General features: G+C 37.2%; 1 protein-coding gene across 2 annotated transcripts in view; it reads right to left on the reverse strand.

The window, feature by feature from the left end:
- TTC27 (tetratricopeptide repeat domain 27) overlaps positions 1–17104 on the reverse strand; it is a 143992-nt gene that overhangs the window by 55888 nt on the left and 71000 nt on the right. For both annotated transcript variants that reach the window (XM_010987780.3, XM_064494607.1), the window contains exons 11-12: positions 16937–17032; positions 13908–14030 (exon numbers count right to left, since the gene is read on the reverse strand). In XM_010987780.3, coding sequence (XP_010986082.2) covers positions 13908–14030; positions 16937–17032 — 219 coding nt within the window. The remainder of the gene's footprint in view (positions 1–13907; positions 14031–16936; positions 17033–17104) is intronic.

Consider the following 17104-nt stretch of genomic DNA (forward strand, 5'->3'; position numbering starts at 1 on the left):
TTGATTATAAAAGAGCAAAACCCAAGAATTTAACACTTGGATGATTCAGACTACAGAAAGTCCCAAAACTTTACTGAGTTTCCTATGTCAGTAGAGACTAGTGCCACCTTGCTTAAGGACACAGTGAAGACTGCATCTCAGGGAGTTACCTTGCAAGAAAATTCCAATTCTCATACTTGACCCTTCCACCCTTCACTGCCTCTAGTGATATAAATAGATTTTACACACATAAAGAACTGCAAGATATTGTTGCTTTCTAGAGACCTTGGGACCATGTGTTAAAATAGATTCTAAGGCCATAGACAAAGAGGATCATAATTTTAAATCAGCTGAATTTAGATACTTATCAGAAAATTTTGATTCACAGTACTAACTCAAGCAGCTGGGGATGGTTTTAAACTATCCGCTCAACTGTTTGACTAAAACCTGGACTCAAACATGGCCAAAACTAAAGCTGAGATGCTAGAAATTTCTTGGTGTTAACGTGGAAGAAAGAATGCAACAACTTGGAAGAAAAGTCTCTTGTTAGTTTATCATTTGCAACCTATCTGTGAATACAGAGGTGGGTGATACATATGCAGCAAAAGCAGAGCCCTCAGGGAGTGCTACTTCGGAAGGGCCAAGTGAAAGCCTCTGAAGCTATTTATCCTCATTAAAAGAGAAAACCCTAAGCAACACTGCTTATCTGTGTAAACCACAGACATGTGTGCCACTGTCAAAAAGTTGAGAGATACCGCAAAGTGTGTGTTTGTGTTTGTTTGCGTGTTTGTGTGTGTGTGCATGGGCAGTTTAACCTACCCATTTAAATAGAGCAGGACACAGACGGGGCCTGGAAAATGTCATAGATTATGTAAACTCAATGTAATGGTGCTCCAATTACAGCTACTGTTCCAGACACGATCTCTTTACTGGACTAAATCATCACAGCCCCAGACCTCTGCTATGCAGGTACTGATGCAGCAAGTATGTTTTTCCGTACCCAGTCACCAGACATCAGATGCAGTGGGCTTTCACAAGCACAGAGAGAAGTTCACTTTCCCTATCTTGCCTCAGAAGTACATGGACTTTATGGTATAATTTAGTCTGCAAGGACCTTGATTATCTCACCATCCCATTAGACTGCACCAGTCTTGATGGCATCATGATAATAAAACTCAAGAAACTAAAACAAAAAATCGTGTGCCGATGTCAATCAGAAACCAACTGGAGATGATATACTCTTGACACTGTAACTTGTTATTAGAAAAATGTTCAATTTACAAAAATTCATTTGCCATAGTACCTCTAAGGAACTCATTTAATAAATAAAACAAGATATGCAAAATAAATGCTTATATATTTCTAATTATTTTTGTCCTTCTATGTCCTAAGAATGCTTCGATATCAAACCATTTTTTGAAGAAACTGTAAGTTTCCCCCAAATCAGAAACTCTTCTTACCTATGTAACACGACCTATGAAATACTCTGGACTTAACAGTAGTTTGACACTTCCCAAATAAGTAAACCCTCAAGTAAAAGGGCTAAACCACTGCACAGTCGTATTATGGATTATGCCACACTAACTTGCTTAAGCTGGGAACCATGTTTCCTAAAATCCCTTTCCCTTCTGATTTCATGTTAGAGTTGGTCAGAAGGGAAACTCGCTAAGGATTTGAAAGGCAGAAGTAAAGCAACAAACATTCTTTACTCTTGGAAGGCTATCACGGTTGAACATGGCATCAAACGGATGCAGAGATGTCCTTGCTCTATGCACCCGGCTCGCCTTTCCACTTGCTGGCCCTGCCAACCAATAGCAACCCCAGGCTCACCATCAGACACTTGACTGTGGACCCACAGAGCTGGCAGCTACATAGATACAAGAGCTTTCCACAGACCTCTCCTCAAGTTCCTTCTTTATCCTCCCATTTCAAAGGCTGGAAGTACTTGGCTCCTCAGATTCCTTTAAGTAAGTTCTGACTTATCCACTTGAGCCAAAGCTTCAAGTGGATCGGTACATGATTCTTTCCCTGATCTCCTTACTTCCTCTTCCACATCTTCATTCCCTAACTCTACCCACATCTGTATAAGATTGAATGCCTTTGGCAAACCTCTTATTCCCCAAAATATTCAAAGTGGCTCTGCTTTCATAAACAAAACCTGCATGATGCAATTTTTTCATTTTTGCCTTTTAATCTCCTTGTGTGTCCTATCATCTGATAGTGATTTACAGATTAATTTTTATCCAGCACATTGTTAAGTGCATTATCTCATTTAATCTCTATAATAATTCTGAGAGGTAGATACTAATATGCTCATTTTAAGACAAATAAATACAAATTTAGATTCCTTGATCAACTGGTCAGCCCAAAACCAAAAGACACTAAGTTGAAAAACAGGACCCTGATTTCAGGTTCAATACTTTTCCTATTTCTATAGAGGGACATTAGCCAACAGGGTGGTATAAGGACCTTTAAAATTCCCTGCACCATAAAAGCAACAAGAAAACTTGCAACAAGCGTTAGAATAAACTTTTTCAGAACTCTGGAAATTAATCAAAGGTTTGAAATAATATAGGGAGTGTTTATTCAAGAAAATGATAAAATCTTGGTTAAAAAAACAGCAAGCTTTGTGTCATTTTAACATATACCATTCCTATTCCCTCTTTTCAACACTGCAGCAGCCTTGAAAACCAACAGCATGTTATCATGGTGAAAATTAGCAGTCAAGCAGGCACCAGAGGGAAAATATGTTTGGAGCTCCTCCTCTGTTCCCAGAAAATGGTCTGGTGGGTCCCTGGAAGAGCCCACTTGTAAAGCTGTCTTTATTTAACCCAACTCTGAACTTGTCCAGTGAAAAGCCTTTGTCAAAAACAATTAGAGATAATTGATTAATTTTGCAGCTGCCTGAGGTGGTAAATAACAGCTGGGGCAAACAATAGGCTAATCAAAACGCTTCAAAACAAAATAAGGGAATGAGATATATAACTAAGGGCTTTGAAAAACTCCAACATATTGGTGGGAATCTAGAAGTCCATGCGTGTGTAGGGCTGTGCACATGTTCAGGAAAGACTTGAGAAGGCCCTATACTCTCACCTCAGGCTGACCTTGAGGCTTTGCCCAAGCAGTTAGTGAATGTTAAGAGTTGTCAACTGCCTGGCTGAGTGTTGAAAGCATGTCCCAACATACACACACCCAGAGCCTACCAACAAAGACTAGGAAACTTGCTGATTTAGGCATTAAGGAATTTTCTGTCCAATCATTAGCTGACCATTAAGTTAACCAACCTGAGACTGCACAAAGAAACAAGAAAGTATGGCTCTTACATGATTTTAAAAAAAGCAATGAATAGAAACCGTCCCTGAGGATGCCCAGGTGATGGATTTTACAGACACTTAAAATCTGCTATTTTAAATAATCCCTAGCACAAGGACTAAGAAAGTAACTCAAAAAAAAAAAAAAAAAAAAAAAAGTAAAAGAAATGCCAAGGGAGTTAACATGGTACATTAGAAAATACCCATTTAGCCAAAAAGAAGGCAGTAATGGGGAAATAAAAAAAACATAAGACATACAGAAAACAAATAACAAAATGGCCAATATACATCCTACATTAAATACTTTAATCAAAGGCAGAGATTGGCAGAAAAGTTTTTTTTAATGATTCAACTAAATGCTGTCTATAAGAGACATACTTGAGATTCAGATACAAAAATAGGATGAACATTTTTTTAAAAAACGAAGAAGACACATCATGTAACAGTAACCAAAAGAGAGCTAGAGTGGCTATACAAATGTCAGAGAAAATACACCTTAAGACAAAATTGTTAATAGAACAAAGGAAGGCATATTTTAATGATAAACATTCACTTCATCAAGAAGATATAATAGTTATTAGTGTTTATTCACCTAACAACAGAGCCCCAAATTACATGAAGCAAAAACTGACAGATCTGAAGGAAGAAATACACAATTCAACAGTAATACTTGGAGACGTCAATATCCAACTTTCAATACTGAAAAGAACAACTACACGGAAGACAGACATAGAAGACTTGTGCAATACTATAAACCAACTAGACCCAACAGACATTTAAAGAACATTCTGTCCAGCAACAGTGGAATGAATACACATTCTTCACAAGTGCACACAGAACATTCTCCAGGATATACTATATGTTAGGCCATAAAACCTCAATAAATTTCAAAGTGTTAAAATCACACAAAATATATTCTCCAACTACAATGGGACAAAATTAGAAATCACTAACAGAAAGAAATTTGGGGAATTCACAAATATATGGAAATTAAACAACACACTGCTAAATAATCAATACATCAAAAAAGAAATCACAGGAAAATTAAAAATACTTTGAGATAAATGAAAACAAATATATAATAGGCCAAAACTTATGGGATGCAGTGAAAGCAGTGCTTAAGGGGAAATTTATCATTATAAATGCCTATATGGAAAAAGAAAAAAAGATCTCAAATTAATCATCTGATCTTCCACTATAAGAAACTAGAAAAAGAAGAGTAAACTAAATTCAAAGCTGCAGAAAGAACAAAATAATAAAAGTTAGGGTGTAAACAAATAAAATAGGGAATAGAAAAACAAAAGAGAAAATAAACAACCCAAAAGTTGGTTAGATTTAAATTACTAGAATCAGAACTGAAAGAAGAGAAATTACTACCAAACTTATAGAAATAAAAAAGTTTATAAGGGGAACACTACTCCACAAGTACCCTACACTAAAAATAGCACCCAAGACTCAAAAAATCAAATCACATCCCTAAAGCACCTACATGATCAAAAACCAGTCTACAAATATTTATTCTACTTCTAACTGTACTATATTATAGGCCATGAAGGCTCACCAGAGTCCAGACATATGACACAAACATTGTGTTTACAACCTTTGCAAATAAGACAAAATATACAAATAAAAGATTAAACCTTTAATGAAAAAGAATATGAAAATGAATATATGTATGTATATGCATGACTGGGACATTGTGCTGTACACCAGAAACTGATACATTATAACTGACTGTATTTTAATAAAAAAAGAAAGATTAAATAGTAAGCAGGAAGACCTCCATCACCTTAGGAAATGCTAAGGTACTGATGATTTCAAATACTTTCTCTATCAACTCATACCTACCTGAACTCCTGTGAGAATGAGGAACATAGAGAGTGGATGGGATGCAACTTACTACTAGACAGTATCAATTCTGGGTATTTTATCCACTGGAAGATGGGTTTGGAGGGGCAGAGCAGGGCAGCCTCGTAAAGAAGGTGAGAAACACTAGCGCAGTGACCCTGCTTAGTATAAACTGGCCTCTTCTTTCCACAAATTCCTATCCCACATTTTTCTTTAGATAAGTCAACTCTTTCTCCTTGAGAGCTTACACCTCTTTGTCCTGCCAACAGACTTATCTTTCCCAAGGGCAGTGTTTGCAGGCAATATATTTCCTTTCTTCAATTAGTCACACTGCATTCCTCAGTCTTCTTCATTCTCTCCAAAATGTTCTGTTTTCTCTTCCCTCCTTCAGTTACCCATTCAATTGATATAATTTATTACCAAATAAAGAACTACAAACAATGTGCCCAGCGAACATAAATAAAGCACAAAGGCTTCTAATATAATTTTGCAATATCAAAATGTGGGTGGCCAGAAATCTTCACAGAAAGCAAGAAGCTTTGGTATTTCTGGCTATGGGTTGCTACTTCCCTACTGGAAAACACAGATGTACATTCTTATATGATACAAGAAATTTGTCATCTTAACATCTATTAAGTAGGATAAAAATACATTCCCAAACATGCAAAAGCATACTTGGCTGCAATGGACCTGAGGTGCATTGTGAACCCCTGCAATCCCTGAAGACCATTTCCCTACCCAAGCACATAGACATATCTCATGTACCTATTTTATTTTGCAGTTCTGCACAACTAATTATTGTTCTTAATACAACTCTACAACAATGACAATGCATAGCAAATTTCAGTATAAAATTAAGTCTGCCAAGACTTATAAAAAACCTTATGAATTACGGCTGGACTCCTTACTTTACCAGGAAAGCCTGCACTGCTTGGAGCAAAGGTCACACACTCAAATACCCAGAGATTTGTGCCAATTATTGAGAATGAATGAAGCAGGCTGGTGAGGGAGCATACAAAGGAAGGAGCCACTCCTCAATTCCAGCCAGTCAGTACAATAATGTGGGAATTTGGCCCAGTGTTTATACAACGTTTGATTCTTTAAGAGAAGCCAAGAAATCCAGATTTTTAGATGAATTTGCCTGAAAATGCTTACTCTAATTTTTTTCAAAACACTGTGTAAGCCAAATAAAATACCTCTTGCAACTTCAGAATGAGAACATTAAACTCCCCCCCTATAGTGGACATCAACTGCTCTTTTTCCTGCTCAGCATCCATTCTCTGATCTTCTGATAACAGAACGCTTCTTCCCTGAGGGGAAACCATTCCCTGTGGTACAGGTAGGACTTGTCAGAGGTGAAGGCACATGCCTCAGGCTGTTCAGTCTTTGTGGAACCTTTCTGTTAGAGCCATGGAACTCATGGTACTTTTCCACCAGGATTACTAAACTTGAGCTTCCTGTGGCCATCCTGTCTGGCTCTTGGAGAGAGTGACAAAGTCAGATGACCTCATCTCAGCCCTGGATATGGCTGTAATGACAGGTCTACTAGAATTTTCAGTTGCATGAACCAATAAATTCCATTTTTTGACTAAGCTATACATGTTGGTTCTCTTACAACTGGAAGAGTCCTAATACATCCCTAGAAAATTGTGTTGCGTGATTCGTTCTCTAGACTCCAACCGTAAGAAGATCTGTGCAGATGTAGGTGCCTTTAGTCAGAAAGTCAAATGGTAGTTCTACTACTTACTAAATGCATGACCATGAGTAAGTTAACTAGAATTTCGAGAGTCTGCTCTTCACTTGTACATTACCTGGGAGAATTAGATGTGAAACGTACCTAGCATTTTGTCAGGCACACAGTAAGCCCTAAACTAATGTTTGTGTTCTTTCTCAACTCCCTCCACTGGAAAACCAGATTAGAAAGTAAGATGCTTGAGGTTTCACTACTGGGAAGAAGGAAGGGAACTTGAAACAGCTTCTAGAAACACTAAATTTTTCTATAAGTAATCACGTTAGTCAACTGTGTACAGTTTCTTCAAAGACAGAAGAACTGCTGTTGCCAACTGTTAAGCAGGCAATTATGTAACTGACGCCAACAGGACTGGAGGAAGTGAGGTCAAAGGGAAAAACTACTGATACCACAAGGTTAAAAGTTAAATTTTTCCACATAAGGCTAATTTCAACCAAATGTCAGTTTTTTAGGAAAATGTGTAGAGTCATTAGGAGGAGGCCCTAGAGATCTCAGAGAAAGAATCTATACAAAATACAAACTGAGTGGACCATTGCTTTATAGAAGGATAGCAGAGACAGAAATATTTAGCTGTAAACATAATGGCCAAACAGAATTTTGAATCTGTACATACTTGCATGTTAGCATCTGTCATACTATACTAAAACATCCTGCTCAGGCACATGCACTGTCAGACTATAAGCTCCTTGGAGGTAACTTTTTTCTTATACTCCTCCTTGGAATACAATTACCCAGTACAAGGTAGATACTATAAATGTTGGATGAATTCAAATGAAAGTAACAGTGAAGTCACAAAGGGCTACTGGTGTTTTCTAAGGGTCTTCAGAGTCAAAATAGAGACATAAAAGATTCTTCTCTTTGAGAACAAAGGGAGAATGCCCTGGGGACATGTTCTGGGCTGACATCAATATTGAGTATGACTGAATCTCCCAACAAATTTGTCCTAGCAAACAGAGGTCACACAGCAGAATGTGAACTTCACAGGGCCTCTTATCCAAGCAATCACACCTAAGAAGTAACTCTAAACCCTAAAGGACTGAAAATACCAAGCAGCAAAACTGATGGCCTGAAAGGAGATTCTGCGCAACTGAGAGATGAACCTTTGGACCAAATGCTCCACTGCTGAGAGGTGACTGAGAACTGGAGAGATACGCAAGCAAAAAAGTTAACATACTGAAAAATATGCCATATTGGGACTCAGCAACATTTATGATGCTATGTTTTTCTGCAAGTTGCTATTTTAGAAATTTAACATTTGAGGGAGGGACAACCCTACCCTAAGCACACTAGGATTCCAGGAAGTACCGTGTTAGAGACAAGGCCCTGGGTTTTGGATAAAGAATCTGGGTGAAAGTTCAAACGTTTAAGGAAAATTATTCATACTTGAGTCAGAAGGAATTATCAGAACAAACTGCCCTTCTTGGCTATGATTTGTGCCTCGATTTTGTGAATGAGCGGAAGGAATTAAAAATTCTACCATGCGATAAGAGTGGCCCTCACTCAGTTGGTCAGTACACAGGGTTGGGGAATTGGCAGGCCAACAACTACAGGAAGCTCTTCTGGCAAAGGATGGAGGTGGAGAAATGAGCTCTAGACCCAGACCTGGTCTCACTACAACAAGTGCCTTTGAGGACTACAGGAATGACAGAGCTAGGCTTGGCAACCAGAGGTTTGCTCCAAGGGGAAAAAAAAAAGGGCAGGCTTAGAATTTAAGGTCATACTTCTAGTCAGACACCTGTCCCGACAATACCTGTCAGACAATAGCTTTAGGTTTTAAAAAATGCACTTGTGTACATGCGTGTGTTGCAAGTGCAACTCAAACAACCTTGGACATAGTCTAATTCAGTCTTCTTACCTGAAGCACAGAGGAAAACAGATTCTAATTTCACCGTTGGAGAGACTGGTTCTCAAAGACAAGGAGTTCGACCACTGGAAAGGTGTCCTTGATGCAGTGAACAAAGACGACGGGGCAGAACCAAGAGAGCCCCAAAGAACCTTCTACCCTTAGGGCTGCCACAAATAATCCTTCCAGCAGAAAGGCAGTTCACTCCAAGCCCAAGTTCTTGTTGCATGAGCTGCAACTGAGAGGTGAACAGTACAAAACACTTCATGTCCCCCCAGTTACTTACCCCCTTCTTCACTGGGGTGAGGCCTCGTCCTGCTCACTCTCTCTCTGAGCCAAGTGTTTACTACCATGCTTTTTACATGTCTGTGTGTGACAACACCACACTGTGGGCTTGATTTTTCAAAGGGTACCTGCCAACAACGTACATAGTCCAGGTCCAAGATAAAACAGAGTAATTAAAAACAGGCTTTGTTATCCAATTAGCCGATCACTTCCTATTTGTATTACCCAGTTATAGAATATTTTCAGTTGTTTTGCTGATTTTTCTCATTCAAGTGAGCACAACAATTTTAACTTACAAATTGACTATCAAATTTTGAGGGATTAACAACATCCTGGATGGGAGGTAGGTGTTGGGGAGGGAGGTGTGGGCTTTAGAAGAAAGGTCTGAGCTCAGATCCCCAAATCTGCCACTTGCTAAGGCTTATCAGTAAGGCGGCAAAAACAACTCATACGTTGTAGGTTGTTACAAATATTAAATGACAATGACAAAATAATTCTACAAAGAATGTAGTACATAAGAAGCCCTCAAAAATTGCATTACATAATAACAGCATGTTCACAGTGTCTTAGCATCTACTGAGCAAAAACAAAAGTTCTCAAAGGCTCCTATTTCTATTCCTAAAGTTAGAAAGTTGAAATGGGAGGAGGGAGATCTCGTACTTTGTTTTTGGAGAGAAAACATATGGCTGGGTTTGGAAAGGGTTCTTTTACCACATGTAAAGTCCACAGGAGCGTCTATGTGGAGATTTGCTTCAACGCAGTAACTATTCTGTGAACTCCTACTAGTCATTCACTCAGCAAATATATTTGAGTTCTCCCTACGGGCAGGCCTGTGCTGGGTGCTGGGGAGACAGCTGTAAATAATATAGACACAAGTCTGATTCTTTAGCAGCTTACAGTTTAGCCAGTGAGCTGAGCCAGCACATGGAGGATTGAGAGTAGTGTTGGGTGTTATAGGAGCACACGGGAGAACATCACCAAATCTGGGAGGCAGGTTTCAGGGAAAGCTCACTGTAGGAAGCAACTGCCAAGGAGAATTCTGAAGAATAAGTAGGAATTAGCTGAAGGGGTTCAAGTTCTAGACAGGCAATAGTATGTGCAAAGGTCCTGAGGTCAAACAACACTGCAAAGTCGAGACTTACAAGTAGTAGTTTAGTCCCACTAGAACCTTGGGCACAACCTGGATGAGTGAGTATAAATGGGGACGAAGCAGAGATAAAAGAGTAGGGAGACAAAACAGTCAGCAACACAAGTAGGAGTCAGAACACCAAGTGGTCTGTAAATCATTCAGGCTAAAGAGCTCCAACTTAATCCTGGAGACACAGCAAAGTTACTGAAGAGTGAGAATGAAATGATCAGACTTATATTTCAGGAAGCCTCTGCTGACTGTAGTGTGAGAAAAAGAACACGTGGGGAATCTCTTAAATCAAATAAAGAAACTATCTTGGAAGAAAAAACCCAAAAACCTCCATAACCCAAACCAAATGCTAAAAGAATCTCAAAAAATCTCATTTGTTTTAGAAATAAAAGATATACTTGCAATTTAAAGGAACACTTTTCAAAAGCCCAATGGCTACAATGATCTGCAAATGTAGCCTATGAAAAGATAAGGCTATGGATCTCAGGTTAGCTCTTTGTTTCCTAGAAGCAAAAGAAAATAAGAGATGTCCCAACTCTAATCTCTCCAGTCCCTTCACCCCTCAGCCCTCCAGGCAGCTTATGCCCGCTCAGTCTTTGTCTTTCATTTAAGGACCCAATTTGCTCAACAAAATAAGAATTTTGTTATAGAACAGGCTTGGAGAAGCTGCAAAAAGTGTGCCAGATAGCTTTAAAAAATTAAACGCTAACAGATGAGAACCAGTTCTGACCCCAAGGTGGAGCAAAATTAATCTTAGCTATTTTGCCAATGGTCATTAAATAACGACGATTTCTGTAGGTAGTTTCTAAATGAGAAAGTCTGAGATCTTACGAGCGGGGTGCAAACAAAAGCACCAGAGTGCAACAATCAGAATTAGATACTTTACCAAATTTGCCTTTTAAAAATAAATTATGCCATTAAGCACTAAATGCAAGGATTAAAATTTCACACATTTCCAGTTAAATCCAAAAGCGGTGACAACTACTGGCACATGACCAAATACTACAAGAATCTCAGCTGTTTTAGAAATAAAAAATTTGCTGCCAACTTGAAGCAAGACCTTTTTAGGGTTATGAGCAAACTGACCTGCAAATATAGCATTAGAAAAACAGGTAAGGAAAGTCTTTTCTGAGGCAAATAAAACGCTCAAATCAATCTTTAAAATCAAGATTTTGAGGGACGTTTGGCCGTAACTCACAAAAGGCTTGAGACAAAGTAAATGACCAAAAATTCCTAAAAATTAAAATATACACATTTTGTAGAATAATTTAAAACATAGGAATTTATCACTATTACAAGACATTTATTACAAGGTCATATGCAAAATAAAAAAATAATAACACCACAACCACTTTGGGAAACACAGTCAAATCTATTCTCTGAAAAGAATGGACTTGTTTTATTTTTTTCTACTATAATTAGAGAAAATTTCTACTTTCCATACTTTCTGAAAGTAAGTAAGTTTAATATTTCAAAACATGCTTTGGGGATCTGTGATACACCAACTTCTTAGTTATTAAAAAAAGTCACTATTTCAAAAACTGCCATATTTTTATATACAGTTATTATTTATTTGTTCACCGACCAATGTGAGGAATGATGCAATGGGAACTGCATCAGACTGGGAGTCAAGATACCATTCATTCATCCATTCATTTCTTGACTACCCCTTGTGTGCCAGGCAATGGGCACTAAAAATATATTTAAGTCCCTGAAGAAACATAATACTGTATTTCATCAAATCTGAGGTGCCATCAACTTTAAGACTAACTCTTAACTAATTAAGAAAAAATGCTTTCGATTAAATTATGACATAATGCCTTGAATGAATCACATCAGCCTCTCATTGCTTTGACATTTTTAAAAAATACTCAGAAAAATTTGGTAATTTTTCCTGCCTTCAATACATTGCTTGACATTTTAAAGGGCAACCTTTTTTTTTTTTCTCACACATCTCAGTACAAAGCACAGCTTCATTTACTCTGGGGTGTCTTTCTTTCTTGGCTCCTGTCTAGCACTTAGTTTTTAAAGAAAAGTAAGTGGAATTGAGATGATTTCTCCAATGGCATATGTTTATTTCACGAATACTAAATTCATATCCCTCGAGTTGGTTTTTGTCCTTTATTGTGTGTTCAATAACTTTTTGTTTCAATGTCAAATCATAATGGAATCTTTTTGAAGATATTTTAAATGGCAATTAAGCCCAACATATGTAGAGCTGACACTGTGTACATTGTGCAATTGAAATGACAACACTAAATATAGCTGCAACTAAGCTTGTACAAGCACAAGCAGCTACAACCTGGCCAAACGGCCACCTGACTGACAGCAACTGACAGATGCCATCCAACAACAAGATATATTCCAAATTCAAAGATGTTAAAATGTGAAAAATACACATGTCTCAGAATCAGACTGGTAACAGCAGCAAACACTCATGCAGCACTATGAGGAAAGCATCATTCTAGGTCCTTCACATACATCATGCCATGAAAACCTGTCAGGTAGGTAGGCTAGCTGCCTCCAGATGAGGAAACTGAGGCTTTGCGGGGGGTTGTTTGAGTAACTGGCCCCAATATCACAAAGCTGGCATGTGCCAGGGCTGGCACTGGAATCCAGGCAGACTTGGCTACACTTTTACCCACTACTCCACACAGCCTCCCAGGTCAATAAACGATAACCAGCTTTGTGACCTGATGCAAACCATCTGAGACTCCTTTCGTTATCTGGGAAAGAAAGGGAGCTGGAATGGATGATTATGGAGCCCTCTCCCAGGATGGAAATATTATAATTCTATAATTTTCTATAGTAAAATTTTATTCCTATGCTGGTTTCTCCTTAAGCCAATACAATTCAAGACCTTCACTGCCATTAGTGATTAGTGAAAGAAATATAATTTCTACTATCAGTCTAAAATACACATACTTAGGAAGGTATTAAGAAATAGATACCCATGTACCACTATTTCTCTTTTTCAGGGTGATGGCAAAAAGGACTGTAGATACAAATACTCCTATTTGTGGGTTTTATTCTGCTTGTGTACTATACTTGTGATAGAAATTTAGCCATTTAAAATTTTATTCCAAAATTAACATCTAATTTCAATGTGTCCATTTAACAGATATACATGATGCATAATCCCTCATTATTTAAAAAATTCTGTTCATTTATGAGTGGAAAAACATCTGATTAATAGATGCAACTATTGCAACACTTTTCCTCTTGACCTAATTTAAGGGTAGAATTAAATGTACATTACACATTTGACAACTCTTCTGCCCTGAGGGGAGAGGCGTTGTCATTACACACACTTTGAATTTTCTACAGGCAGACCCAGCTGCTCTTCCTCATAGGTAACCTTCCTTCCGACCCACAGCCTCTGATCATGAGGTAACCCAGTAATGCTGAAAATAATTCCTAACAGTTCACTCAGAAGCTCTCCTATAAGAGGAGAGTTAATAAAGGAAAGAGATCACAGTGTCTTTAAGGATTTTATTATTCATTCTAAACATCAAATAATGTATCAATTTTGGGCCTGCTTTTGTCTTTAATGTACACATACCCATGCAGACACATAAAATAGTCTGCTGCAATTGAAATCAGAGAAAACATTGAAAAGATTTCTGGAGAAAAAGGTGAAAAAAGGAATATAAGTGAACTGTTGGTAAAAATAGGTTTTAAAAACAAAACATGTGAGAAGATGCTCAAAGATGGAAGGTTCTTCCCAGTATAAAGAATTTTACTATTACTTACCTTCCCATGCTGCCCGGCTCTTTCATAACAAATGACAACATCTTCCCACATTTCTAGTTTCTCAAATATTTGAAGGGCTGAACTGGTGCATCCCAACTCAAAGAGTAGACTTGCAAGTTGGCGCTAGAAAATCAAGTTAAAATAATGAACACTTCTGTATGCAAAGACAGATAGCCCTGTTTCACTTACAGGTATATCCAATCTGCCGTCTCAAGGGTCTGCTAATTGTAATAAATACGTAATTTCTATAATTCAACCTCAATTTCTATAATTCAATTAGGAAGTTGCAATGATTCAATACTTTAGCAAGCTTCTTTAAAGGAGGTGAGTAATTAAAAAAATAAAATAGAAATTGTTTCAAAACATTCAATATATCCATTTTTTCCCCAAGAACTGAGAACTTAAAAAGCAAAATCTATACTTCTTATTCCCTAGAGATTCTATATATATGATCTCTGTTGTAAAGCTGAGATCCAATAAATCGATTTTTTAAATTCTAGCTAAAATGGCTATTAACAAAAAGATAAGAGGTGTTGCTGAGGATGTGGGGGAAAGGGGACTCTTGCACACTGCTGGCGGGAATGTAAAGTGGTGTGGCCACTACAGAAAACAGAGGTTCCTCAAGAAACTGAAAACAGAACCACCCCATGATCCAGCAATCCCACTTCTGGGTATATAGCTGAGGAAAACAAAAACACTAATTTACTTTAAGCACATTCTAAAAAACTTAGCTATCTAATTTTCCAGTCCTTGGCAGATAAAAGGGGGCAAATTTTGTGGCAAGGTGAGTGAAGGTTAAACATACTCAAAATTAAATCTATTGTAGTTTATAAGTGGTCCATCCTGCAGGCATAGAAGACAATATTAGAAAGGTTAAAAAATTAGGTGAGACTCTTAAATAAGGTATGGTTTCAAAATTCAATACATATTTAAGAGTTAAGAAGCTAATGGACATGGAAAATGCAGGACTAACAAAATTAGAAAGTAAAATGAAATACATCTGAACATTATAAGCTAATATATTATCAAAATAAACAAAAGGGATGGTCCAGTTCTGCATTCCATGAAATAAAGGCGAATTTGGCTATTTTAGAATATGTGATTGGACATTTTCAAAAACTGAACACAGCATGTGGGAGCTGGAATAAGTCTTGGTGCTCAAGTAGTAAGTAGTTTAATCTTTTCTTTTAACAAATGAAGAAAGTTACGGCATCTAAGCTGAAATGGCTAGCTAAAGGCAAATTCTCTTTTTACAATAAACCATGCTGTTATTTCTTGATCTTTAACAATAGTACAAAAAGATATGGTTACTCCCTTAAAAGAAAGAAAAAATGATTTAATTTCTTAATGAAAGAGAATGTTTTTCTAACTGCCCAAAGACCCTAAAATGCATAGCTTCCTAAGCAGATAAAATAAACACTTAGCCTAAATTCTATTTCAACAGTGTTTAATTTTCCTAATGATTCTGTTCAGAAACTGAGTAACAGCTACACCCTCAATAGACATGTTTTGTCATAATAATAGCTCAGAGCCTGAAATCTTTGTATACCACAAACCGCAAAGTACAAAGCACTTAACAAATTTCACAGGTCAGGGTCAAAAACATGCCAAAAAGCTCCAGTTGTTAACACCTTCTTGATGAAGAAGCTACTCCTTTTGAGATGATATAACAAAGCTTTTTATGTGTCTATGTGTTACTGAGCCCCCCTTCAATAGATAAAGTGTAACCCAATGTGTAATAAACCCCCTTGTTTATCTTGTGCTTAAAAATACAGCCTACTCTACCAAAGGGGAAAGGAGGGGGGATAAATTAGAAGTTTGGGATTAACAGATACACACTACTGTATATAAAACAGGTAAACAACAAGAGCCCACTGTATAGCACAGGGAACTACATTCAATATCTTGCAATAACCTACAATGGAAAAGAATCTGAAAAAAAACATATATATGTATACAATACTATACACCTGAAACTAACACAACACTGTAAATCAACTACACTTCAATAAAAACAAACAGAATATAACCTATTCTAAGAAATCTTATGATGGAGATTCGTTACATGGTGGGTTGGCATTTGTAGTTCTAAGTCACTACTATGTGCATAATCCACCAGAGAGGATTGGAAGCTGGTTAAAATTACAATAGTTACCAAATCATCTAGAAATTTCTGGCTGGTACCTTTTGATTCCACTTAGCTTTTCTCTGCTATAACTTCCACATCTGTACAATGGGGATATTTCACAAAATTGTTGCAATAAAATAAGACAATGCATGTGAAGGCAGAACAAAATGTGTGCCTCATAATAAATGTGCAGTAAAAGTTGATTGTTATTACCTGGTACAATTACAACGCAATGAAGGGATAGGAAAGGAGGTAAACTACACTAAAAGTTGAAAAACTAGAGATGTAGTTTATGAACAGCTGTGTGATCAACACTGGAAAAATGTGGCTAATTGCAATAGGCCTCAATTTTCTTGTCTGTAGAATTAAAGAACTGGACCAGGTGTCCCAGTTGCCACAGGTGCTAACAATTTTACAGAACAGGGGAACCATGCCTGTAACACAGGAGAACCACAGGGCAGGAGCTAAACTAGCTATTCCTACATCCTTAGAAAGAGGAGCGTACTTAAGGATACCTCACAATATTGAGTATCAAATAAATGCTTTCTTTTACTTTTTGTAAACAACTTGCTTAAAAGATTCATTCTTTAGCATAAAGTCCCTTTTAAAGGGCTTTTAAATATAAAAAGTTATTTTAAAAATGGAAACTTTCATGGTTCTCTATTTAGTTTCAAGGATTCTATTTAATCTAGTTTAAAATTTAAAAAAAAAGTTTTAGAAGTCTAATATAACTTCACTCAAAATAGCAATTTGAAGTAACTGGCAATCCCCAGCTAGATACTTTTATTCTTTTCACTGAAATATTTGAAAACTCAAACACAAATTGAAAGTCATTCTTTTCTAATGCTTTTTCTTTCAAATGTGAAGTATTCTCCATACCCAATAACGACAACAAAAATACCTGAATGGCCCAGTGAGGTGGTACTCGGCAGCAATAGAAAACCTTCAGGCGTTCCAGCACAGACGTGGTCTTATCTTCAAACTGGTCTGCAAGAGCCTTAAAAGTACATACATAATCAGAATCTACCTGTGTAATAACTTTTTAATATAAATAAGATTCTTAGTGTGA

This window comes from Camelus dromedarius, chromosome 15 (assembly GCF_036321535.1).
Source record: "Camelus dromedarius isolate mCamDro1 chromosome 15, mCamDro1.pat, whole genome shotgun sequence".
Taxonomy (NCBI): Eukaryota; Metazoa; Chordata; class Mammalia; order Artiodactyla; family Camelidae; genus Camelus; species Camelus dromedarius.